The following is a 26618-nucleotide window of genomic DNA, read 5'->3' as shown; positions in this document are numbered from 1 at the left end:
ATCAGGTACTAATTAAAATGTTAGTAATTTGGAGATATCATTTTATCAGGTAGTAATTAAAATGTTAGTAATTTGGAGATATCATTTTATCAGGTACTAATTAAAATGTTAGTGATTTGGAGATATCATTTCATCAGGTACTAATTAAAATGTTAGTAATTTGGAGATATCATTTCATTAAGTACTTATTTGTAAATAAATAATTATATTTTTGTACTAATAACTTTTCGCTTATTTAATGTTTTATTCAATTAATTTTTGATCCGAAAACTTTAAAAGTTTAAAATTTAAATTTACACTAACATGTTTAAAACAGTTGTGAACACTACCGATACTCTTTAAAAGGCATATTTTATCAACTTTTCCAAATTTCAGTTGTAAGTATTATCAAATTTTGAATAAAAACTAGATGCTATATTAGTGTAAAGTATATCAAAAATACAAGAAATACGAACATGAAATTTACCATATCAATAATATATGATGATATTATCAGTACAATCAAATAAAAATCATAATATTACAGTAAGACAAATTTATGAAAAAAATTATTAAAATCGTTTTTTTTTTTCCAATATGCAACACTTAATTCTGATCTGAGCATCTGGGAGCCGTGGGCTGGACACGGCCTTTCAACAAGTTTTTTTCTACCCGCGTAATCGCAGGAGAAGCCTGCCGTCTTTTCTTCCCCTACTGCTTTTCCTTTGCATAGCTGAATGTCATCCATCCGCCATTTTGACAGACGATGGAGATTGAGCCTGATTGGCTACATACATATTTGGAACCAATTAATGTTTAGATCAATTTTCTTCATCTCTTCTTTTTATTTCAATCCTATTTCTCTATTTTATTTTCCTCCTATCTGTTCATATATTGGCTAGGTTTCTTTTTCCAGTTATTTTATATGAAATGCTTCAAATGGGAATATTACAATTTGATGTTTTTGAATATAATCTATCGATCAATGCTACTCGTATATCCTAAATTTCCATTTAATTATCATTTATCATATCATAAATAGACATCCTAATCTAATTTTAAATCAAAACATTTTAATGTTAATGACCGTTGACCTTTCATCATAAACTTCATCATCTCAACATTAAATAATGATATGAATTAGGTCTTCCATATTTTTAGTGAATTTATTACAATATTTTATTTACTTTTTTTTATGAAGGAATGGAAAATATAAATGCATACGGATACGGTATTAGGTAGAACTGAATTAAGTATATTAGTTCCGACTCTCGAAAATCATTCCAATTTCTCATGTACTCTCGTGGAAAAATCAATTATCCATCCTTAATTTAATTGTAAAGCACTGATATGACTGCAAAATGAGAAATAATTTTTTCAAATTCAGGAAATTTTGTATTTGTTTGTTTGTATAAAAATTTTTACAAACAAGAAATTGCCTAACTGAATTTTACAGAAAAATTTTCAAACTAATTTCTACCAAATCTTTTAATAACCTCTGCCTACGAAATATTACCTAGTAGTTTACGATAAAATACTTTAGATAAGTTATCCTCTGACCATTACTACAATATGTAAACATTTCAATGGTATTGAAGCGCATAATGGTTGTTTATATCTACAATAATCAACTAATTTCTCTTCCATATGATATACCACATCTTTTATCTTTAGCAGATTATAGGTAGGTAAGAAATCTAAGATTTTGGCATATATCTAATTTAATTTTAATAGTACATTTTGTCAAAAGACATATATACAAATTAAATTCACTATTTAAATAAATTAAATTTCTTTGTAAAATAACACTGCTTTATATGCTTGTTAGCGATGATCTGCATTTTGAAAAAAATGTGACAATAGTAACAGGGATGATTTCCTTTGATTAATTCCGCTTTATGCAATATACAAAGAGAAAGATTCCCAAACTTCGTGGATAAGCAGTTGATGTCAGATATGGTAAGCTTTTTCGGAGAATGCATTAGTTATTTCAAATACCGCTTAGATAAGATCAGATGTTAAACTGAACTCCACAATTTCACTCGGCAATTTAATTACTGTGTAAATAATTTCGGTAATTGAGCAAATACATGTGAATAGAAGTATAAAGTAGGCCAAAATATCGTCACGAGAATCTAACTAGCCCTAACTTAATCCTTTAAAATGGACAAATTCCACCAATTTATTGAAATCAATACATAAACTATGTGGGTCTAGGTTGTTTGTACAAATTGACCTTTTCACTGTTTTAAAGGAATTTAAAACAATTTGAATGTAATCACTTCAAAAGGTGACCAACATCAAAATCTTTGCACTTAACACCCACATAACAACCAAAAAACAGTTCCAATGAACCAATATTTTTGCCAGTAACCTCAATTTTCTACCCGTATCTGACATTTTAAACCATATCGACTACAAATAACTAGGTTGGATACGACCATTTAACATATTACGCTCCTTGGCAATAACACTACTCATCAAATCAATTTTTCTAACAATTTTTTGACGGTTCGTCAAAATTTGCCATTCCTTTAAAGTGGTAATTACCATATTTCAACATCCACTGAATGGTGAACATAGACAACTGGCTACAATATAATACATGGTACAGAAGTAATTTTCGATAGATTTCAAACATATTTCCACAGAATTACTCACAGAAAGCCCAGAAAGACTGTCAACTGAAAAATTCAACTGAATACAAAAGTATTCCTATTGTACCAACTCAACAGGTAAATCTCTCGTCCAGAAAATTGCTTACAAGGAACTTTCCAAAAAAACTATGACTTCCAAAAAATAACACGAAAAACCTTAACATATTTCTTCAGTCAAAATATTTCTGTCAATTTTGTTTGCCCTAACACTTCTTCTACCCTGTAGCATAATACAATGGATTACACGACAATACCAACCCAGATATTAAGAAGAAACGACAAAGAGAAATGCGACTTATGCTGCATCTTAAAGAGGTCCCTACAAGCAGCCAACTGATGAAAATTCCTTTTCCTCCACATATATTTAACTGTTTTTGTAATTCCCATGTTATTCGGAGCTGTTGCTTTTTTCTACCAAATAAGTCTGTTGCACCATCAGTAAATCATATGATACACCAACTGGTACACATTCTAAACCCTACGTATTCGCTTTATTCACAGAATTATTATTTTTTCCCTGGCCAATGTCAGCTACTAACAAAACAGTTAATACAATAATCAAATAAATCAATAAAAAACATTATACAATGTATGTTCTTCTACAAGCTCTACGTGTTGGCTAATTTTGCTGCACTTGCATCACAAGCTACTATTTTCACACGATCAACGATTCCATCTACCGGCTGTGTTACATCACGAAATTCAACGTTTTCCATTACAAATGTCCAGACATTGTCACAAAATCGATATGCTTTCAGTTTGTCAGCCTATAATGAAATTCATGAAGTGATGTGGAAAAATTCCTGCCACAACTGAGAGTCCTAAAACCATGGGATTTATGGCGCCAATGTTGCATCCTTTAACCATAGTTATGGACATGCCAACCAAATCTTAATCTTTTCATTTCCCTATCTTAATCACCTAATCCTGATCTCATATCCCAATTTTCCTCTTTTGAGCGAAAATATCCAGCAGAAAATGACTCCAAATAATCGTGAACTTGTGTATGATTGAAATTAAAGAATCTCAACGAAAATCAGAATATCAGTACATAGTTACAAATAGACAAACTAATAGAACGCCATTTTTCTCCCATTTGAGAACTACATTTCACGGACAAATCTCGGAAGTGTTGAATATAGAACTAAGACTCACCTACCTTGAAATTAACCTTGTTTTTAACTCGTTGTGATAATGCCCTGTTGATGCATTTATCGAATGTTGTCAATACTGTTTGAGCTAAGGAAGGTGTGATTGTACCGTCCTGTAATCATACATAATATATAATAGCTACTCTGAAACACCACAAGCAATATCATTTTCCTGAGAGGAAAGGAAGAAAGTGTAAAACAATGGACGTTAACCTCGACAAATTCATCCAAGGTACTTCGAAGAGCTATACCCAACGTTGTCGATCTATACAGTTGATAAGACATCTAAAAGTTCGACATTCAAAGTCACTATCAAAATGATAAATATCTAAGCAGTCAATGTGTAAATTAATGAATACGCATGGATCTGTAGACGGACAGAGAGAACGGGTGATGCATGGAAGAAAGAAAAGCGAACAGAAAACACTGATAGTTACGACAGACGTAAATACATAGGACCGTACCATTCTCGCTTCAGGTAGCACCATATTTATATAATTTTTGAACATTTGCATGAAAAATATGCAACGACTCCCTGATATCGAATTATAAAAGTTTCACAAACTCTTGGAAATTTTATTTACTACATAAATATAACATAACAGCAACAAAAACAATAACAAATGAAAGAGGGAACCTCGCTGATTCTCAGGTCCTCAACTTAAACCAAATCCTTTTCGAGTCCAAACATATAACAAACGTATGGGCTATTCTGTTTTACTAGTTAACAATTGACGAAAACTCTCTGACTTCCCGAATCTTGCTTTAAAACAATAGAATCCTGAAATAATGGCACCAAATGGACTGATTTTACCGGTTAACAGATGAAAATTTGCAAAGTTGTCCAGAACTATATGACGCATATAAGGTAGGTCCCTTCACATGCAAATCCATTGAGAGCAAATGAGAACCTTTCACAGCAACACTTTGTGATAGAAGTACCTGGAAAAGATAGCTGAGCGTTGATTTTCCAGTTAAAAAAAAGTTAGATATTAAACATTACAACCAAGTACATGTAGGTTTCCTATGATATTAGAAAAAAACGGTGTACAAATTTCAAATTTTCGAAGGCTATCAAGAAAGCTAATGCCAATACTATAAAGATGAATAATTTATAGTATAATATGCTTCAGTTTCAAATACAATCAGATGTACGGTTAGATATATGTCGCAACACGTGATTTACACTTCATGAAAAAAATGTAAGGAGCTGGTTAATAATCCATAGCAAAGGGTGCAGCAAATAACTGCACTGGTCACCATCAAAACGCAGAATGCGTACACGTAAAGTTCCACGTTTCCAACTGAGAATCTGAGATCCTTGCGACATGAATAACATCTTATATGAATTGTATATAGATCAAAACTGCATTGTAAATAATAATGAAAAGAAAACTTACTAAAAAGGGCAAACCACTCCGACTATCCCACATCTTAATCATACCGCTATAACCAGCACCAATAATGTACATGTCATTCGACTCTGTCATGTACCACCGACAGGTCACCACCGGATCAGCATCATCTTTCAAAATATGCCGTAAAGTGCTGGCACTAAAATCGTAGATTGCCAGACGTCCAGAATTGGTACCAACCACGAACCATGGCTCTTTTCCTGGACAAAATTTCACGCATTCGATTGCCACTTCGGGAGCCTTAAAATCAGTGGAATAATTCATTTATGTGTAATTCCACACACCTGCTATGAAAATAAGTGCTTCCAGAATGACAATATATCAGTGTAAAATAATGTGAATGATGGGAAATTTTTACCGTAACTCCTTCAACCACTGTAAATATCCTCAAAATCTTGGCGGTTTCTGTATTTACAAAATAACAACGTGACATAAGATCTCCAATAATTGCTACAGGTGAACTATGATGAACATCCAAATATGTAGCGCTTTCAGCTCCCGTCACGATGCTAATAGATTTTTCATCTTTCAAAGACCATAATCTTACAGAACCATCTTCATAGCATGAAAGAAGTCGTTTTCCATCATTTAGCAGTCTACCGTCGACAGATGTGGTGGGCGAATCACACATGTATACCTGCACTTTCAAATATAAGTAACAATAAAGATGATTAAATTATTTAAAAAAAGCCATCTAAATACTGAAAAAATATAAGAATTAACAAACAATCAAGTGAATCGACATAAGTGGTGTAAAGAACAAGGGAATAACAGAAACCTTTGTTTGTCGAACACTCTCAGTCGTAATAAGCCACATCCAAATACCATTTTTACCACCGGCAAACAAAATATCTGCAGATGAATGCCACTGTATCCACGATAACTCCTCACAATCATCAATCTTTAAAATGAACATGTTACTGTAAAAGATCTGACGCACTACAGAAACTTAAACTTAGTATTCAACAAGCGATTATGTAACCACACAACTGAAGCTAAGAATCCTCTGCTCCGAACACAAAAGTTCCATCTATATACTTTCCATCCGTGAGGTACGTGATGAAACTAAATAAAAGTCTATTATTCTATACCTTAAACAAAAAAATCTTATAAGGAAAATATCGAGATAACAGGATTCTGAAATTCTTCCATATTAGTGAGCCTAAACCGGATGAAGTAATTAGTACCCAATCTCCTGATTACAAAGCTTCAGCAAACACTAGATCGCTTTCTCTCTAACACTTACCGAGAAACATCTTCCTAGTTTTGTGGTACTGTTTACTACAATCAAGCCACTCATATCGGCAGTAGCCAACATGTGCCCCTTCGCACTAAATTGTGCGCATATTACACTATCTCTGTGTTCATCAATCCTCAAAACCAGTTCCAAACCTTGAAAATAAAAATATCAACGCGCGTTTCATTAGCAATGCAAATTAAATTTAGTGGACAGTGATGGATTAAACCTAATTTCATGTTTGACTAAACTATCTTTTAGTTACTTAAATGAATGAATCCTGTTATTCGCAAAATTCCGGAAAAAAGTACAAAAAAAGCTCAAGTTCCCCTACCACTAATTCGATCATAAGCGTTAATAAGATTGCCCTCCTCTATCAGAAAAGTGAATCCAATAGAAAATGAATGGAAAATGCGAGAGACGCCTGTGGAAACAAAAAATGAATGCAGCTCAAGACTTAAGCAGCCTATTAATTCACTAATTTGATTAAGTAGGATTACTTTGCAGATCGTACAAAATAGCTTGGTCATCTTTTCCACCAATAGCGAGCCACTGATCTTGAAAACATGTGACAACGAAAGCTTCATCCTTGCATGCCGAAATTACGTTATCAGCTTCCGTTATCGCATTTGGAAAGTCTTCATTGCAGTCCATTTCGATTTCACCCCTCTCAACTAATTCCATATCGTCATCTGAAATTTTTTTTAGTCGCAAGAGTAATTCTAGAGAGTTCGCCCCTTTTCACACTTTATTCTATTCTAGGTGCGATAGGCCTAAAGAGAAAGCTGCTTAATTAAACGTTAGGGTAGACATTACTTAGTGAAAGAATTAATATAGATGCATCCTTCCTGAAATAAAGAAACAAGTCAATTTATCGTACCTTCGGCCCCCGAAACACCACATGTCATCTCGGATACTTCTGACGTGCCATTCGTGGTATCGTACAGAGGTATAATATGTACAATGTCTTCCTCATTAAGCAATTCTTCATCTTCGTCATTTGTTTCGTTTTCTTCCATCTGCATAACAACAGAATGAATAATATGACCATTATAATTAAAGGCAATAATCTGTTATCCTTCAGCATATTATCATGCAACTTATTGAATGACTTTATTTCTACAATTAGTGAAGACATTTTTGCAATGTGTAAAATGACAACATTTCCAAACTATATGTTACTGATAACAGTCTCCAATGCTGTTGACAAATACACGACATAAGAAAGAAAGTGACAGCAGCACCGAGAACACGGTCTGAAGTGCCTTTCAACACGCTCTGCTGTAAATTAAATGCATCGCCATGAAAATTAATAATCCCGCGGAGTTGTCTTCTCTTTACAAAACCCGCCCCCTCCTTCCTTCACTATCGATTCAGTTTTAATGATTAGTAATTTGTTTAATGCCGACGACAAGTGCTTTGTGAACTGGTTCTAATTGAAGTTCAGGTTAGTAAATTAAGTTTTTTTTTATAAGTTTTCATTCATTTCTAGAAGTTATTTTAGCATAAAAATTACAACAACTAACCATTAGATGTATGTTTCTTAACGTTATGATATCTAGGATATCTACAAACAAGAACATATATCGGGCATCTCATGGCATTATGAAATATTACCGAAAATTTTTAAACGATCAAATGGTGTCACATTAGTCCCAAAATTTTGTTATGGAAAATTCGAATGAATGTATCCCATAATCAGCATGACATTCCAATTACATTAACATTTATCCGAAATTTTCTGAGAGTTCCTTATTCACCGTTTAAGGCAATCTTCGATGGCTTAATTGGAGAGACAATCGATTAACTGGTAAAATTATGGCATAAATGATAATCAGAGATATTTATTCCTGTTGCTGTTTTCCATATCATTTCCGGAATCGGAAAGGACAATACGGTCACTCTACGGCTCCATCATCCCTCTACATCTTTACATTATAGATTTACTCGAGAAGCACCCTATACACTTTGGATTGGATGCAAGTATTCAATCAACTTCCGATTTAAAAATGCTGCTCTTGAAGCATGCTAGGGGTGGAAGTGTACCTGTGAGTGTGTCTCTGTCTGTCTGTTTGTTCCTTCAAATATGTATTGAGACACATGCACACATATACACATACACATACACATACACACATACACACACACACACACACAAACACGATAATAGTATACGCATATACAATACTTTTGGTGTGTGTATGTGTGCGCGCTTGTTTGTATGTAAGTTGTATGTGTGTGTGTCTGTCTGTCTGTCTGTATAAATATGTGAGTATGCCACTATGCTCGAGAGGAAAGCAGCGGAAAAAGGAGCGCAATAAACGATAAGACCACCAAGCGACTAACCGATCGACCGAACGACTAACCGACCGACCGACCGATCGACTGATCCGAATGGCATCAGTGGAGAAGATTGTGGAAAGGAGGATGGTTATAGGTGGGTGGGTACTAATCTGTATGGGAATACCGCTTTAATCAGTGTTGACGACTGGTACATCATTTCTTTTTATTCCCACTTCTTTTTTATTTGTTCCCTACCGGATAATGAGACGGTTTCATCGCAGTTCTGTCATTTATTCCGGTATGTTTTCCTTATGAGCATTTTAATCTTATACACGATTGATTGCTTCTAGAGAGAACCGATCCGATGGATGATAGATCAAATGGACTGCAGTATGGATCACTCCTTGTCACACCATTCGATTATCAGATGACACGTTTATTTAATACTCGTCTATTGATCAAATTTAGTGAGAGATGGCATTATAATTCGCATATATTAGTGGCAATAGAACTGCCCTCAGTATCATTCCATCCTCATATGGTCACAATATATGCAAATGGTTAATCGTGTAATTTTGTCTAACTTTGATTAGTAGTAACTAACTGTTACGAACTGTTAAGTAATTTATCTTTACTTTACTTTCTGATGAAATTGATTGAATTGCAGTTAACTTTATAACTCTTTGCTACGACATTTCTTAATTTTTTCCTTCCAGGATTTTATTTTGGAATGAAGTGAAAAATCCCCTGCCATGGATCATCTGATAAGGCAATTAAACGGAGGGATCATTCCGGATTCCAGGAAGCAATAATTTCCATAACTGAAGGCAGATAGGAAGGATTGTAGTGTAAGATGGGTTCGGGTTCATTTATACCAAGGTGATTTGGTAATTATTTGTTAACCTTTGAACTAAAAAAACGTTTTGCCCAATGTGGCTGATTTTACCATGAATTAGAAGATTGTTGCTCAAATTGGTAGGTAAAGACCAAGGATTACCGTAGTTTCGGAATGCAAACTTTTAGCTTCGTTTTTTCAACCAACTAAATCAATCATTCGCAAGTCTATTTTAATATTATCACTTTGCAGGAGAATTATTTGAATTAAAATATCATGCATTAATATTCACTGTCATTATCATTTTAGTTGATTGATATGTTCTAGTTGATATGGATACAATGATAATGGAAACGTTTCTTGAAGCAGAGCTAAAAATGACTGTTAGTGATTGAACGTTTGAACGATAAAGTTGTGGTGTTAATTAGTTATGGTATTGTTTTTTTTAGTTCAATAATTTCAGTAAATCTGCTTGCAAATTTGTATTTTGGAGTATCATTATTGATTTTAGAGAAGCGTAAAGATGAGAGCATAAACGAATACAGGTTACTAAACAGTATATTTGATCTTTGCATTTTCACAAATATCATCTTTAATATGGTTTTAGTTTAATTTCACTTCGATTCTGTCTGGATTAAGCAACTGTGCGGGACGTATGATGTATAAGTTGCAGCTAAATTATAGCTTTTTTATCGTTTTGTGAAAATTAAATCAGTTGAATGAAGCGGCGTTTTCATGATAAATGCTTAACAAGCAGTCCGTATATCTATCTAATCTATCTATCTATCTATCCATCCATCCATCTAATCTATGTATCTATCTACCTATCTATCTGTTCATTTATCTATATCTATCTAATCTAATCTATCTAATCTATCTATCTATATATCCATCCATCCATCTAATCTATACATTTAATCTATCTATCCATCTAATCTATCTATTCATCTAATCTATCTGTCTATCCATCTAATCTATCTATCTACTTATCTATATCTATCTACCTATCTATATCTTATCTATCTACCTAACCCATCTACCTAATTTATCCATCTGTATATCCACACATATACACGTATATATATACATATATATACATATATATATATGTACATCTATATATGTATATATATATCATATACTGTATATACATATATATATATATATATATATACATATATATATATATACACGCATACTGTATTGTTATTGAACCATGGAACCGGTTTTTGATGAGCATACTGTAGAAAGTTAAGCTGGAGAAAATTGCCTGTCCTGGACTACTTAACCATTTGCACATGGTTCCATCTTATCCTTCTGTTCATATATGTTATTCGATGTGAAAAAAAAAAATTTAGTCAACAAGTGGAAGTGTTGGTTAATGTCTAACATCATTCTCAGTATTATTTTTACCTTCTAAATTCTGTGACTTCTGAAAAAAACATTTGGAAATTCTGCACCTATGTGCAGTTATGGATTGTGGAATATAATCTGCAAAATTGCTAGACAATTTCATATGTTTTAAATAACTGCGCGATTTTTCGATTTTATGGAAGAAGTCTGAAGTAAACGTTGAGAAGTGGATATGCTATAGTTACTGGGAGTGATATTTAGGCTGATTTCCTGCTTTATTTTCATTTCTAGAGAAAGCTCGAAGTTCACATTATAGGTAGTTGCATTTTAATGTTAATTTATGCAAAGTTTGTTGATGGTAGCAGGCACTAGAAATATGTTTTGTCATTTTTTAGCAAATAACAATCGGTGAAATAGCCAGGTTTTTAGAATTAGTCTTGGCAATATAAGTCGTTCTTTGGTTGGATATCTTTGATTTTTAGAAATAGCTGACTGTAGAACATCGGTAGAAACATCTGTAGAACATCTGATGACGCTTGGCTGCGTTACACAAATAGCTGTATTTGGTTGACACGAATGAATTTTGATTAGAATTATTGGTTCAGAAAATCAGTGTTTCAAAGTTTTGGACTCGTGATAAGTTTGATACATATCCTTTCTGTTTGACTTAATTTTTCGGTTATTTTAAAGATCACCAGGCAAGTAGTCTTGGGATAATTTGTATAATTTTAACTTAAGAAAATCGGAAAACTGTTTAAGTATTAATGATTCCGAATTCTTTGCACACATCTCATTTGCCCTCTGAACAGTCAGAAATTGCGTTTCCTTAGTGTTGTACACACTGGTTTTCGGTCTTATAATACTTTTGAATTTCAGGTTGTTACTTCTGGTTGCTGAATATTCGCCTTGCAATCGGCTTTACTGATAATGGGACTAAATGTTATGCAGTACGATTATTACATTCCCTATTATTTATTTTATATTTCTACTATCAACACAAAAAAATGATAAATTATTTCACAATTACATATGCTATAACTATGGCGAGTAACCGATTTAAATTCCTTACTATTATGGATCCATCTTTGCGAAATTTCGAAATTTCTTTTGGCAACACTCGAAGGACTTGTGTTTTCGATATATTTAAATCGTTCATGGGAATGATGGGTAAGTTTCTTTCTTAACTATAATTAGAACTGATAATGCTGTCATGTCCATGGCTTGATAAAATGTGAACGGAATGTTTATTTTGCAAACTGTCTTTGTGAAAATACAGTTTTGTTTTCACCGCAGCTTCTTATCTGACTAAAAATTAAAATCGTATATAATCTTTAAGTAAATTCCTTGCATCCAAGAACTTATTGCATAATTGTAAGATTCCGATATCTCTGTGATTAAAGTTTATCAACAAGAAAAATTCCCTACTCTACGAATCATTCTTTTCGAAACTACAGCAGTTGCTGTTAAGTTTCTAATCTGATATATAACTTATTGCGTTCGGTTACTCATGCATAGAAACTATGTTAATTGGTAGGCCATAGATTTGGTACAAACTTTCTTCACTGCATTCTTTCCCCTTCCTGATTTCATTTAGAATGACATTTTAAGCAATTCAGGCGCAGATGTGAGAGTTGCGCACATTCGAAGCCCAGAAAGAACTATTTCCATTGTTTGGTCGGAAGTTATTTTATCTGAACCTTTTCAGAAATCTTCTGTATTAATCGTCCAGAGCGACTCCTTGTAGCTTGCTTAGACTCGATATGCAAAAAAGTTGATTTTTTCCTAACATTTTCTATTCCAAATACTCGATTCAAAACTAGGTTTGGTACAGGCTTTCTGAGATTTGGGTTTTTCGTCCATTGCACCTTAATCCTTAAATCTTTTATGCACTGACCTTTTTGTATGCGTGTAAAGAGGAAATTTTTTGTTTTAGAGCAACAACTAAAAGTCGAATTATACGTCCCCTAGAAATGAGATAAGTTCTTTGTTAACTTGTAAAGACTCTTTCTAATCACTAGTGTCCTTCCAAAGACTTAATGTCCTATTTCTATGTTCTCCTTCTTGCATGACAGAGTTGCTCGCTTGACGGTATTATTGTAAATTGTCAATAACTCGAGGGAAATTCCTACGATTATACGGTCCCCCAAGAAGTACCCCTAATGACAGATTTGTGTATATGTATGCGTGTGTGTGTGAGTGTGTGTGTGTATGCACGTGGATGACTCATAGCTGCTCTCCGTCGTCATCATATCATTTGTTGTGCAGTGGAGGCGGTTGGGAGGGTGTGTGTGTGTCGGTAGTTGCCTGTCGGCGGGTGAGCCAAGCGGGAGGTTATATGGCGCCTCTTCCCGGGGGAAAGGCAGGGGTGAATTGGCTGTGAGGATGCGAGGGACGGTCCCCCATTGTTATCGGGGATGAGCGCGGAAAAGGGACGAAAGTTTATCGAGGTTGCATGTCGGTGCTGTGAGGCGCACGAAAGCACTATTCCTCCCACTGTCGCTCCGTGCGCTATTTTCAAGGCCGTATGACATGCTATTTCCTCCCCCGACCTCATTATCTCTCCTCACGATGCTCGCAGTACGTATCTGCTGCCCACGCATCACTCATCCACTGTCCCCCTCATCACTTGCTGAAGTCTCGCTGTAATCGATCGAATGGGTGCGCCCCGCCTCTCCACCAAATGTATAGAAGGGAGGTGTGCCTCATCAGATTTCCCCTATGTCTGTATGTGCACATTCGATGGATTGCGTCTCTCCGGGAGGGGCGCCTCCTTCCCCGGACATCGCCGCCAGCAACAGTCATAGACACCTCTCTGCGGTTATACTTTTGGCACACTCACATGTACATACACACACACATACGTACGCACACACATACATACACACACGCATGCTGCAGCACATTGCAGCGGGGAGCCCGACAATATCGTCAAGTATTGAGCGTTTTGGTTATGGTCGTCGTAGTAGTCGTATTTCTGTCGTTGAATTTGTCCTGAGAGAAAAAAAGGAGGAAGTAAAATGGAAAGTTTAGAAAAACCCTACTCCCCCGCCTCGTCGCGGAGGATGCGTCATTTATGATATATGTTGCTCGGGGAACCGGCTTATTTGGCACTTCATGAGGTTCTGGCTGGTGTACGTTCTATCTTCTCAGTTAACGCTGTTGTGTTGTTACATTGCCGAGAGGTCCGGGAATGTCGTTAGTTTGATTTCAGTTCGTTATAATAATAGGTTGAACGGTGCCCGAAGGTGTAGTAGTAGCAGCAGCAGCTGCTGTTGCTGCCTACCCGATTCACGGTTGCGAGCCGCCGAGGAAGTTTGTTTGAATTTATTGCATAAGAAAGCAGCAGCAACTGTATTTAACGGCGGTATTGGTCGCGTTATATTCCGCTACCATTACTATTATTACTACGAGTAGCACCATTAGTAGTCCTACTTGGATTTGGATTAAACAGGCTGAAGAAAAACAGAAGAAGCAAGAATAGTACATAACATCGCAATAATGGCAACGACGAGTAAGCTGTCATTTCGGGCGAGAAATTTGGATGCGACGAAATCGATGCCTGTATACTGCGCTGATGAATTACCCGACCTGGCCGAATGCACACCGATCAATCGGGCAGTGGCACAAATGCCAACGGGTATGGAAAAAGATGAAGAAAATGTAGGTGCCCTCTTCCTCTCCCACGTCAAACACTTCCATGCTACTTTTATTGCTTCAAAGAATTGTCTGATTTTCTGTCCTTTTTATACTATTTCCCATTGCGTTTGTTAGCTTAACAATCGTCGTCCTTCTTTTCCCTCTCCTCGGTTAATTGCGGTTTACTGCTATCTCTCTACAACAGCCGAATTGCAAATACATTTTGCAACAACTGGTCTCTCTCATCTATCTCTACTTTACTCTCTAGCATTATCGCTTACATGATATCTAATGGTTTCTCATGCATCCTATGAGGAGCATGGGAAATTTTGGAATTGCTTGTCTCACATCATCAGTTATAATTACTGTAATTACTTGCCTCGGTGCAAGTCATTCATTTGGTCTTGAAGACTTGTCATCATGTTGAAGATGGTTTAAGGAATTCCAAGACATTTTATCTGTTCCTTGACTTTACTAGAAGAGAAATGCAAATCAACCAATTGATCTTGGAAGGGCATAGCTGGTGGATCGAATGAAAGATCCGGTGTAGTGGCTGATGACACAAACCTCTTTTGGAGGGATCCCCATTTTACACATCACACTTAAATTTGTTAGATCGAATAGCCAGTGAAGTCATCAGATCAATTCCATTTCAGGTATTTGTAGCAGTCAGTTGTTAACGGTCGGTTTTTATGGGGGCTTTTTGGCGATAAATTATCACGAATTAGGTTAAGTGATCCCATGCATCAATAGTGCTGACGGAAGAAGATTAAACGAAATAATTTGAAGACTTTTGAAGTGGACGTTTTGAGGAAATTCGATCATGCCTAGCGTATTGTTACTCTGTGATAGTTGACCTCATTGATCAAACAGAGATTGTGTAGAATGCAGGGGACAGGGAAGTATTGGATATCCCAAGATTAACACCGCTATTGAAGGGGAAGGACGCATTATTGGTCAGGATGTAGCAGTTGGAAAGATTGAAGAACTTATATCCTATTCCTTATTATAACTTCGTGGGCATCCGTAGATTTAAATTGTTCCTCAGTTTTTTCAATTTACTCCATTTGGTTTCGTTGTTTTCTATTATGGAATTTCATCGCCATGTAATATGGATGGGATATATTTTAAAAGTTTGAAGGACGTTCTTTTTTTCAAACGGATGGTATATTTGCTGTCGTGCTGCTTTATAAACCACTCAGGGATAACCTCAGTAATCCTTAATTTTTCTGCTAAGTAGGAGAATTCTCGACTTTTGCACGCTGACCCTTGAGCGATTTAACAAATGACGTTTTGTAGCAGAATTTTTATATTTGAGGATTTTTCTACGACAAGAATTATACGCTTTCAAATTATGCATATGTAAACTGCGCATATTGTAGCGCATGTCGAAGGACTTTAATTTCTGATTTCGGGTCATTATATCTTTATAGTTACCTGTTATATTACCGATACCGATTTTTATTGGGTAGTGATGATGTGATATGAGTTGTGTGTATCTGTGTCGGCATTCAAGCATTTTCCCTGTGCTGCTGGGTGTGCTTTACATCAAGCTAAGATTCGCCTTTAGAAAGTGGTACTTCTGCACTTAAATTTACATCCATGTACGCACAAGGTCCTTTCATACCATCTAACACTTATGCCTATTGCTTGTTTTCGTTTTACAATTTCGGGATATTTTTTTGATAAGTCCCTAAACTGAACTGACTGGTTAGTTTTTGGGTTCTGTTATTTGGCTGTGATTTAGTTCTTGGTCTTCAAAGTCGGGAAAATATGGACAGTATATCGTCGGTTAATCCGCTCCAGTGGTAGAGAATGTAATGTCATTTATGGATTGTTGTTTATTCATGGGAAGAAAGCAACAATATTAGCATTGGGTATCTTTTATTGCAGGACATCTGTTCCTGATCCCTCTTTTCCTTCTCCATCTGCTGTTTGCTTAGCAAACCACCCAGATCGCCTTAGATCTTTTGTGCATAAGTGTATTGTTATGTGTAGAATTTAGAGTAAATGGAAGTACGAAAGATCAAAGAAGAGAGGAGAATGGGAGAGGTATTTTATGATGTAGGGGGACATGGACGCATCGATATGTTCACAGGAATGGTTGCGTTTAAAGGTCAGCGATCACCTGACGCTGATGGTAATCAGTGAGATGCTGTAATAATTCAAGGACGATTGTAAAAGCCTATCAGCAGCAACAATTATAGCATTTGGTAGAGGGTTATAAAATATTTCCGAAACAGTGTCGTTATGCATATTGAAGGGATCATCATCACTGCATCATATTTGACAGTGGATTTGTTAGGGAAAAGAATGGAACTAAGTTGCAAGTCAATAACTGAGTGGTATTCCGGTGGCATTCTATGAATGTCACTGTCGAACATATCTTGAAAGAGGAAGGGAGCTTTGTTCAAAACAACTGACCTCGAAAGAGGGAGTTTGAATATAGCTAAATCTTTGGTTGCAGATACTATTCTCGGTGATTACAAGCGTTTTATTTACTATTATTCCTAATATTCTTAGTATAAATTGTTATTCAGGTAGGAGGTACTCCCCTTCTGTGGCAGTGGACTTAAACTGGCTCTAATAGTGTAGGAGGATATGTCTAGTGACAACTCGACTTATTAAACGTAGTCAAATTTTCGGATGAATCCATGGTTGATGTCTGCTAGCATCTCTTTTCTTTTGGACTTATATAAGGATCCTGAAAAAGTTTAATTTGAATTTCTGCCAGTCGACCTGTCGGACCACAATGGAGATTAACTTGAGTGTGATTTTTGGTTCTTATACATTTCTTGATATGATGCGCAGTTTCACTTTGCCTTTTCTTTTTAATTACATCTGACACTTAGTTTGCATTACCTTTTTTGCTTTCGAGCTATGACAGTTCTTGGTTACTACAATCGATTTTGTTTTACTTTTTGGACATGATATATGGTCACTTTAAGCATTTTATTAGCAAATTCATATCTCAAAAAAAAGTTGGATCTTTATTTCTAGTCATGTACAGAATGTAATACATTTTCAGAGTATAAAAATTTATAGTATAAAAATTCAGAGTATAAAAATTCGGAATTTATATTCCGAAATGTTTTGAGGATCTTTTTATGCATTTTTTCAAGAGGTAGTTAGGGGCTTCGTTTTATTTTTCAGAACCCTAGGAATTTATGTACTTATTGTTTTGATGTTATATTACCCATAATTCTTCCTGACAAATTAGATTCTGGATTTTGACGTTGTAAATTCTAGGAGTCGCATTTGCAAGAGGCGATCCTTGCGCAGCAGGCCAGTACATCGGGTATTGCTGTAGAGAATCATGTTATACCAACGCCAAAAGTTTTCACTGTTGATCGTGGATACTATGATGCACTATATCCGGTACAACCAGCACCATCTATCAATCAGCTCATCAAAGTACAAGGTACGAATACTTCGGCTCTATACCGTTCCCATCCATTCTGGTGTAGTTTTATCTCCTAAGCTGTGAAATTTATATTTCAAAATCTTTTCGAATTCCTAATGCATGAGCCATACCTTTGCTTTGTACTAGGACATTCCATCTCCGCTTGCCTATCGAAAGTACAGAGAACAAGCAAATGCGAAAGAATCCGTTTTCTTTTCCAAGATGCACTTTAATTTTTGTCTGGGAAAAGCTTGGGAGGAAGATGACTTTAAATTTTATTGTAGTGACGAAATTTATGATCAACTGGCGAAAATTGAAAACAATTCGCTCTTCGGAAAAAAAAAAAATGAAAAGATTTAAGGATTTCCTCTGCCTTAGAGAAATTTCGTAATGGAGCAAGGGAAAAAAACGTCATTTCGGTAAATAGCGAGTCTTATTTCTGTTCCATTTACAAGTAAATTTAATGGCTGATTCCAGTTTCCAAGTCTTTCTGTACATCAAATCATAAATTATGCGCATAACCACATTGGTGTTATATTTATGCAGTTTTCATTATCATCTAAAATATGATTTTATAAATCTGTGTGCAAACGTAGTAAGGGACTTAGAAATTTCTTACTACTCTTGTATATTTTTCAAGACTCTTTTCGACAGTGTTCTGGTTGAGAAGTGATTTAAAGGAAAAAAGGTAAATTTTCTACCAATTGTAACATATTTCCTTCTATGGTGATGTTCCTCTTTTTACTAGTATTTAAATCTTAGTATTGAGATTTGGAATTGACAACGGAAATAGAACGAAGTCAAATACGTAAGAACTCGAGGAGAGTAATTTAAATAACACAGTGAAACCACGGGTGATGAATTTCATGTATTGAACGAAGTGTTTATGCAGTGTTTTACGTAATAGGATTTTGCCTGAATTTACTTTTGCTTGTACGAAAAAGATGAACGAGTTATTTTCGTGATTTCTTGGTTAATATAGGTGTAGTATAACTGGCTGGAACTAAATATTTTGTGGGACTTTGTACGTCGGTTAGCCTGCGTTATTCGGTTAGCTGCTCACAAATTAAACGGCACAGTAGAATTTTATCTCTTATCATTTCTTATCGAATTTCATAAAGCTATCTCGTCATGATTGATTTACACTTTGTAGGAGTTTTTGGAGGTTATTGGTTGGTAAAATTTTTTTATTATGATCTTCCATAGAGATTTTTTTTTGGTTCTTGAGGACGGAATTGATGTATTGACATGGGAAGAATTCATTTTTGAATTTTTTATCCGCATGGGTTAAACGTCCAGAATTAGGCTTCCCCTATCATGTTTTGGCTGAGGTACTTCGAAAAGCCTCAGAAAGCTGCGTCAAAAGTTCTTCAGTTAGGCAGTGGATTATGTATTCATGACAGGAATATGCGGTTTTTCTGGGCAGCATTCGACAGTTTGTTGTGGAGGAATTGAGAAATTTTTATAACTTTGTGATTGCGTGTTGTTCCATTTTCACTACTGCAGTAAGGAATTGATTGGAGGAGTTTGAAATTAGCTGGAAGATATCAAGAATAGCTGACGAAGTATATGTCTTGTTTTTATTTCGTTTTGAACAACACTAACGTTGGTTTGGTTTAAATGAATCATAGTGGAAAAGGCATGAGTGAAAAGAAAATAGATTTCGTAATGAGAGGGATTTTCATGGATTTCGTAATGAGAGGAATGTTCTTGTAATGAAAAAATTCGTTTCTCCCATCTAGATCTGATCCTAAACGATACAACTTAGGTTAATGAGTTTTTTTTTTACTGTGTCGCGTATGTTGGGGAAGGAGAACGTGTTGCTTCAAAAGTGATAACTTGTTAATTAGGTTAAGACTGAGATTGCACGTGCAGGTTGTTTTGCGAGTTTTCTGCCAATTCTTTTCGAGTTTTAATATTTCCTGTATATTGAAAATCCATTCGTGCTTGTACGATAATTTATGGCTTGAGTGTAATATGGTATTTATTCTGATCTTTATCAGGTCAGGTCATTTATCGATTGCGGAAATATTATTTCATCGTTTTCCGAAATGGGGAGATGAGGTTACGCTAAGCATGTTATCTATTTATGGTTGTTGCTTTTGAATTCTTCTCGTTTGAAATGATTCTTGTTTTGTTTGTTAGTTCGGACTAACTGGTGCTATTTATAGCTTCATTATCGCTTGGAAATGAGGAGCCTGATTATGATATTGATAGTGAGGATGAGGCATGGTTGGCCGAACGTGGGGGACTTACTGCAGCGAGTGATTTCGAAAAGATGATGGAATTGCTGGAAGGTGCCAGCAGCGGTTTACAAATATGCCAGCCTAATGAGGCGCGATCATTGCTCAAGGATTTCGAAACAGATCTCGTTGATGATGTTTATGATTACTGGTTACAAAAACGCAAGGCTAGTTTTTGTTCGAATTTTGGAACAATCAAAGATGTAAATCTGAAAACAAGGTGTTGATGCTTGCGGGTTGTTTGTCGGTAATGCGGTGCCTGAAATCAGCATATATGCGTGGACGAGAAATTGGGATATATTTCAGGATGCGGCAGCATCGCGTAAGATTGCCTCATTGATACCACGGGTAAAAACGGATGCACGTCGAGATGCTTCGGGTTCGGATATTGCTTATGTTGCGTTTCGGCGACGTTTAGAACGAATGCAGACCAGAAAAAATCGTAAGAACGATGAAGATTCGTATGAAAAGATACTGAAACTTGGCCATGATCTCAGCAGGGTTGTTGTTCTCTTCGATATGCTTAGACGAAGGTAAACAAACATCAGGTTTTTGTTGTAGTTATAGTTTATGGAGCTGATTCCCAATGAATTTTTGTAAAATCCAGATTTTATAAAATTCAACTTGGATGATTTTAGGGAACATACCAAACAGACCGTCATAGGACTAGATGACAAAATATGCAAATGTCGATGGGCTGTTTCTGACTTCAATTGTGTTCTTTACAACCACATACTGTCTAAAGTGAAATTGGAACGAAATACGACGATGAGCCCTACCGAAGAGTCGCAGGTGAGCGTTTTAACGGTTAATTCTTCGAGCGTATACTTTTCCTTCATAACTGTACGTACTGCGAAATGTCTGATTGTACTTAGCTGTTTGCTTTTCTATAGTTTTGACCAGGAGAGGTGGAAGGGTTTGATTTTGCTATACTTGATAATCATGTTCAGTGGTTTGATGTCATCAGTTTTCAGGATGAATTGCTAAGTAGTATGTCACCTACGAAAAGCAAAGCACAAAAGCGGAAACGACATTCCAGAACTTCGACATCTGAAGCGGATAAAGATCTAGTCAGTCGGACATGGTTGAGACGAAACGCAGAGGTAAAGTCAATATTGGTTTGAAAATAGAGCAGTTCAGAGACTGTTTTTTAAAACCACTACAGCATTGGGAGCTAAAATTTCTCCAAAGCAATTTTTTGAAGTCCTGACACAAGCAAAGTTGTGGTTAGCATAGGAAGAAGTATGATAGTAGGACCGCAGTCTTTTTACCGGAAGAGAAATAGTTTGTGAAACAGTTTGTGTGTGGCTGCAGTAAATAAATGTTCGGAAATCCTGAAACAAGTGATGTAATCAACTGACATTGATAGCTAATTAAAAATTCAGCTGTGGAATAAGCCAGCAACTGCTGCCAATGTACTGAATGCCGGAGCATCTCCAAGCACAGTTTCAACAGCTGATGCTGAGCGTAACGCAGAAGCGGCATTAGATGGCCGATATACATTTAAGAGACGACGTGGATGCAGATATCGGTCGAGTTTGTTCTCGAATCCACCGGAAGGTAGATATTGTAACGGTGCTTTCGGTGTATGACTCTATGGCAGCGAAATTGGAATCTTACTTTTAATGATATCTGTTTTGATTTCAACTCTCAGCTGTCGTTTTCATGCTTTGCCTTCCAAGAATGTTTTTCAGTTCCAAAGGTTAGTCCCGCAGAACGTTTTTACCGGACGTTTATGCCTTCTGCAAATGGCGTGCGCTGTATTGGTTACGCAAGACGAAGGATGGGGCGAGGCGGAAGGTTTGTTTTTTTTTCAGCATTGTATGGATCGCTAGTCTTTCATATTTGGAAGTTCACTCTTGCTAATTCGAATCATTTTGTTTCATCAGCATCTAGAGGCATGTTCCGATATATGTAGGTCTTAAACTGATAAGGTCAAATCATTAGTAAAAGTTTTTTTAGAATCATATTCGATCGTCTTCTGCTTTCTGCACCTTCAACATCACAGTCTGCTCCGGACCCACCATTCTGTTCGGTTATCGACACCACAAAGTTTAGTTTTTTTTTTCTAACTATTTTTTTTTTGTTTAACATTTGTTTTAACGTGATATTGCCTTTTTCGGAACGTTAACGTGGAGATATTTGGTTTGAAATACTTTAAATTTTATAAATGTTTAAAAATCATTCAGCTATGAATGTGTTTGTGGCTATGTAGTATTAATTGTATTTTGGTTTATAGACGATGATATAAATTTTCCATACTATTTAGAAGTTATCAGTGCAAGCTAACGGCTGTTGATGGCAGTAAGGATGATAATGATTCATCGGATTCTGATGACAGTCATAAGAACTGGGATGATGAAGATGAGCGAGAATATAGGAGACGGGAAGAGCTCTATGCGAAGCGGATTTTTGACATGTCCGATACCGGTTCCACGCAAAAACTTCAAAGTGGCGTAAGTATTTACAGTTTAGGATTAAGTGTTTAAAAATTTATAAAAATTGTCATTGGGATTTGCCTTCCAATTGTTTTGACTCTTTTAATATAGACTTTAATAGAATTCATGTTGAATTACAACTGCACACGTTTCAGTTATAACAAATTTTGCAGTTGAGTCGAGATGGTACATCATTGCGGGGTACTGGTGAACAGGTAGTGGTACTTGGTGAAGATAACAACGGGTCAGCATCGGGTATTGGACAAAATATCATGTCAGTCAATGGGGTTCGCGAAACGGATCGCTTGCGAGTTGTTAAGTGAGTACTGCTCCTGATTTTTGTGCCTTAGTTGGTGGATTTTTACGTTCTTTTTTATCGGCCAGAAATGAGAATTGTTTCTTTAAAGTTTGCAACAGAACGGACCGCCATTAAATGTCAGTGCAAGATCAGTCGGTGACTGCGGTCTGCAGCCCGTTTTGCTGACTGCATCTGTTGGTGGAAAAGTGGAAAAAGTAGCACCATTACCGAATGCATCGTCTGTGAGTTATCAAGTAAGTGATCCTTGATCTATTATCCATCTTCTGTGAATATCTTGTAATGTTGAGATGGGCTCGAAGTAAGTTTAATAGAGACAAAGACAAGAAGTACGGTATAGACCACCAGAACATATTAGGTAGGTATAGATGGTTTTAAAGCAGAATTTTGTCGCATTTACTATGGATATAATTTAGTGGGTCATGACTTTATTAGGAACACCGAAGATTCTGACACTTCACTTGGTTTACTCTTTCATATTTTTTTGAAGATTTTTTAATTTATGTTTTAAGAGGTCGTTCAAATATTTGGAATGGTCTGAAAAAAATTCGGTTTACCGTTATAAAAAAGAAATTGCAGCAAAAACGGGTACATGATCATTCCTTACGCGCTTCTTCACAAATATCGTTGTCATCTGAAACCAGCGAATCATCCCCGGTTTTTTACACGCATCTCCCGCCACCGCTACCTGCAACAACGAGGCTGCTGGCGGCGGGAGAGCAGGCGATCCATCGTCCTCCTCGAACGTTTGAATTCATCAATAGTTCTGGTATGTTGAACCAAGCACAAACATTGATCGTTACAACAACGCAGCCACCAAGGCAGGATCATCTGGAACGACAAATTTTAGCTATACCGTCTCAAGAGGTCATCATTGGTGGGCAAAGTATCAGACCAAGAGTAGGTTTTCGGGTCGATTTAATGATTTGTCTCTTCATTTGAACTTATTTGTTTGAATATATTGGAGATGTAGCCATGTTTTATTCTCATTGCAGACAGGTGGAAGGCGACGATCGTTTGCTTCAAGCGTTGCACAATTGTCGTCTCTTCCGCGACCGGAAATAAATTTACAGCGCTCAAATACTTGTGGTTTTAATGCAGACATTGTAACGCAGGCTACGCATTGTGTTGATACTAAACGACTTGAACTTGCCATAAAAGGTTCCGGAGCCCGCATCAAGGTCAGGATGATTTTAGTTGCGTTATGTGCAAGAAATTTTATGACTGATACTAATAAGTTGTTTTGATTGTTTGAATTATCATTAGTCGTTTTGCGCGAAAATCCTGGTTTTATCTAAGAAGCTGGGATTCGCATTTAATCGTACTGTCCCCGAAAACGAGTAGAAATGTTACGGTAATATTAAACTACTTGAATTTACTATAAAAAGCTCCAGACCCGCATTAAGGATGAAGTTAGCGATATTGAGTGTTACACACTGCATTGCGATACCAAATTTAGCTGTTTCCTAGCAAATCCAGAAAATTCTCTCTTCTTGATTACTGGAAACCAACTTTGGGTACATGTTGGGCGAACCTTTAGAATTCGAAAATTTACAAAAGCGAAATATCCAGTCAATATAGAATTGTTTTTTATCCTGCAGTTCCTTTAGTAATTATTGACTTATGTGATAATATTTTACAGCCTTCACCGATGATTGCGCATTCTCTTTTGCAATCCTGTCCACCGGAAACAAAGACGCTTCGAGATCTTTTGTTGGGAACTGGGCTATCAAATACGAAAACAGCGTTAAGTAACACAGCGGTTATGCCAGCGGTTACCAGAACATATACTGCCCCACAATATGTACCTGTTGTTGGCGATGCTCATCGCTACGTACCGTTCACTAATGTGGTTACAACTACTTGTAAGTTTTTTTGAAATGAATTTTGGGAAGCGGTTCCGTGAAACTTCTTGGACTAAAATCAGTAATTAGGCGACGCATGTGCTTTTAAATATTTTTTATGTTATAAGTATAATAGTATGAGCTAATTGCCTCCTTGTCTCTGAGACTGTCTAAAGTTTTTGTAGTGGAAGGATTGCAGTTCTCCCCTTTGCATTATGTTTTAAATCAACCCAAAACTTTAATTTAAATTTTGCCGTATTTAAAATCGACTTGTGTGAAGGAATTAAGGTAACAGTAATCTGTGATTAATTTGAAATTGTTTTTGTTTTGCAGCTTATTATATGCCAGTAACAGATGTTTCATCGCCGGGCAGTGAGAGTATGTCACCACCAACACCGCATGCTATGTCACCAGCAGTACAAAATCAATCAGCTCGGAATTATTTCGGAGTGACTGAACCGAAAATTCAAACACCTGTTGCGGTAGTCAGCAGTCGACCATCTCTGAACGGAACTCAGGTTGATACAAGACGTTGGTTATTTGGTATCATTATGATCTCGATCCGTTTTGTTTTTGAGATTAATGCACGAGCAGCAACTGTAGTTTACTTAGGAAACTATTAAATAGTTGCTGATTATTAGACTGTCTTGGGATGAGACCACTGACCTGGATTCCTTGAAACCTGGGGAATGTTTGGATCTGAGTTTCGTAACACGTAGGTTTCGTCTTCATCCAGGTGTATGTTGGTTTAGAAAACATAACACCTCAGTAATAGACGACATATCAAGTGCATGTTGACTTGGTGACAAGCAGCGTAATTCATACTTGTTTCAAGTTGATCCGCAACATGTCTTTTCCTCAGGCTTGGTAGTCCTTGCATCGTTTGGTTTTCACTCACGGTGCATGTAAGGCAAAAATATTGTTTTCTTTTGTTGATATTAATGGATCATTATAAGGATGGTTGCAATGTTTCTAAAATGAAGAGGGATCTTATAGGTAGCGGCGGTGCAATAAGCAAGACGAATGGTGGCAGTCGTGAACGCGAAACCTTCATTAGCTCTCCGCAAGTGGGAATTGAGTTACAACCGCATCAGGCTAAATGCCGCGTCGGTAGTGCTTCGTCGCCTCTAAATGCAGTATTGGCTACTGAAAAACCCGCTGAGGGAAATGCTGTTAGCCGAAGCGGAGGAAATTCAGCAGCTGCCACTGCAACGACACCTGCAGTTGTTGCGGAAGAAATGTATGCAGAGCCAGCGGGGGCCGGAGAAGATACTTTGAGCAACAAAGTTACGAATAATCATCGTGATATTGCTGCATGTCATGGAATGGTCAATTATGTCATTAATTGATTTTCATGCTTTCGTGTTGATGAGTATTAGATTCATTGACTACCTGCATTTACCTCTTTTTCCTCAAGTTTGAATGGGACATTAGGTTGCAGGTGGGTTTTACTGATGAATTTCCAAAAATTTGACATTATAAGTATCTTGTCGTGCCGTGAGTGCAATAGGAAATTTTTATTTGCTACGTTTGGTAAACAGTCAGTTTTTAAAATTTAAGATGGTGCGTTAGCTTCGAACAGAGAGTTTTACCCGTATTTTTATGTATCGACAACTTAGTAGCTTTGAAAGTTCTTGCGACATTTTCTGAACTTTCGGGTAGAAAAATGTGTTTTATGAGGATGAAAGATGGTTATTTGACACTGCAAGGATGAACGATATTGCAGGGTAAACTATAAAATGACTTAGATGCAGGTGTAGGTACTGCGCCGTTTGTAAGATGAGAGTTAAAAGGGGCTGGGAATTATAAAGTCTAAGGCCATGATTTT

The 26618-nt window shown here is 36.3% G+C and overlaps 4 protein-coding genes across 4 annotated transcripts; 2 read left to right on the top strand and 2 right to left on the bottom strand.

Annotated features, from left to right (window-relative positions):
• Positions 1–3244: 3244 nt before the first annotated feature.
• Positions 3245–4072, bottom strand: LOAG_18400 (hypothetical protein; the record flags this gene model as incomplete). The annotated part of the gene is made up of 3 exons (XM_020451059.1): positions 3245–3403; positions 3796–3900; positions 4001–4072. 3 exons carry the CDS (start codon positions 4070–4072, stop codon positions 3245–3247), a joined length of 336 nt encoding a protein of 111 aa, XP_020305192.1.
• A 281-nt stretch (positions 4073–4353) lies between these two features.
• LOAG_18399 (hypothetical protein) lies at positions 4354–7460 on the bottom strand (the record flags this gene model as incomplete). Its single annotated transcript, XM_003139347.2, has 7 exons — positions 4354–4729; positions 5188–5442; positions 5561–5839; positions 5981–6103; positions 6449–6594; positions 6940–7131; positions 7320–7460. Coding segments are annotated over 7 exons (1268 nt in total), but the record flags the coding sequence as incomplete, so codon positions are not given.
• Positions 7461–13179: 5719 nt separating this feature from the next.
• Positions 13180–14324, top strand: LOAG_03807 (hypothetical protein; the record flags this gene model as incomplete). Its single annotated transcript, XM_003139346.2, has 3 exons — positions 13180–13432; positions 13809–13922; positions 14061–14324. The coding sequence occupies exons 1-3, from the start codon at positions 13325–13327 to the stop codon at positions 14322–14324; spliced, it is 486 nt and encodes a 161-aa protein (XP_003139394.1). The 5' UTR covers positions 13180–13324.
• Positions 14325–14408: 84 nt separating this feature from the next.
• Positions 14409–26139, top strand: LOAG_18398 (CBR-EPC-1 protein; the record flags this gene model as incomplete). Its single annotated transcript, XM_020451058.1, has 17 exons — positions 14409–14570; positions 17796–17967; positions 20121–20359; positions 20499–20725; positions 20831–20984; positions 21167–21295; positions 21578–21752; positions 21887–21992; positions 22155–22244; positions 22462–22648; positions 22804–22949; positions 23038–23182; positions 23526–23846; positions 23942–24127; positions 24589–24811; positions 25124–25321; positions 25787–26139. The coding sequence occupies 17 exons, from the start codon at positions 14409–14411 to the stop codon at positions 26137–26139; spliced, it is 3213 nt and encodes a 1070-aa protein (XP_020305191.1).
• Positions 26140–26618: the final 479 nt, after the last annotated feature.

This window comes from Loa loa (assembly GCF_000183805.2).
Source record: "Loa loa unplaced genomic scaffold supercont3.292, whole genome shotgun sequence".
NCBI lineage: Eukaryota > Metazoa > Nematoda > Chromadorea > Rhabditida > Onchocercidae > Loa > Loa loa.
The sequence above is the reverse complement of the archived record's forward strand: the minus strand, read 5'-3'. Positions and strand labels throughout refer to the sequence as shown.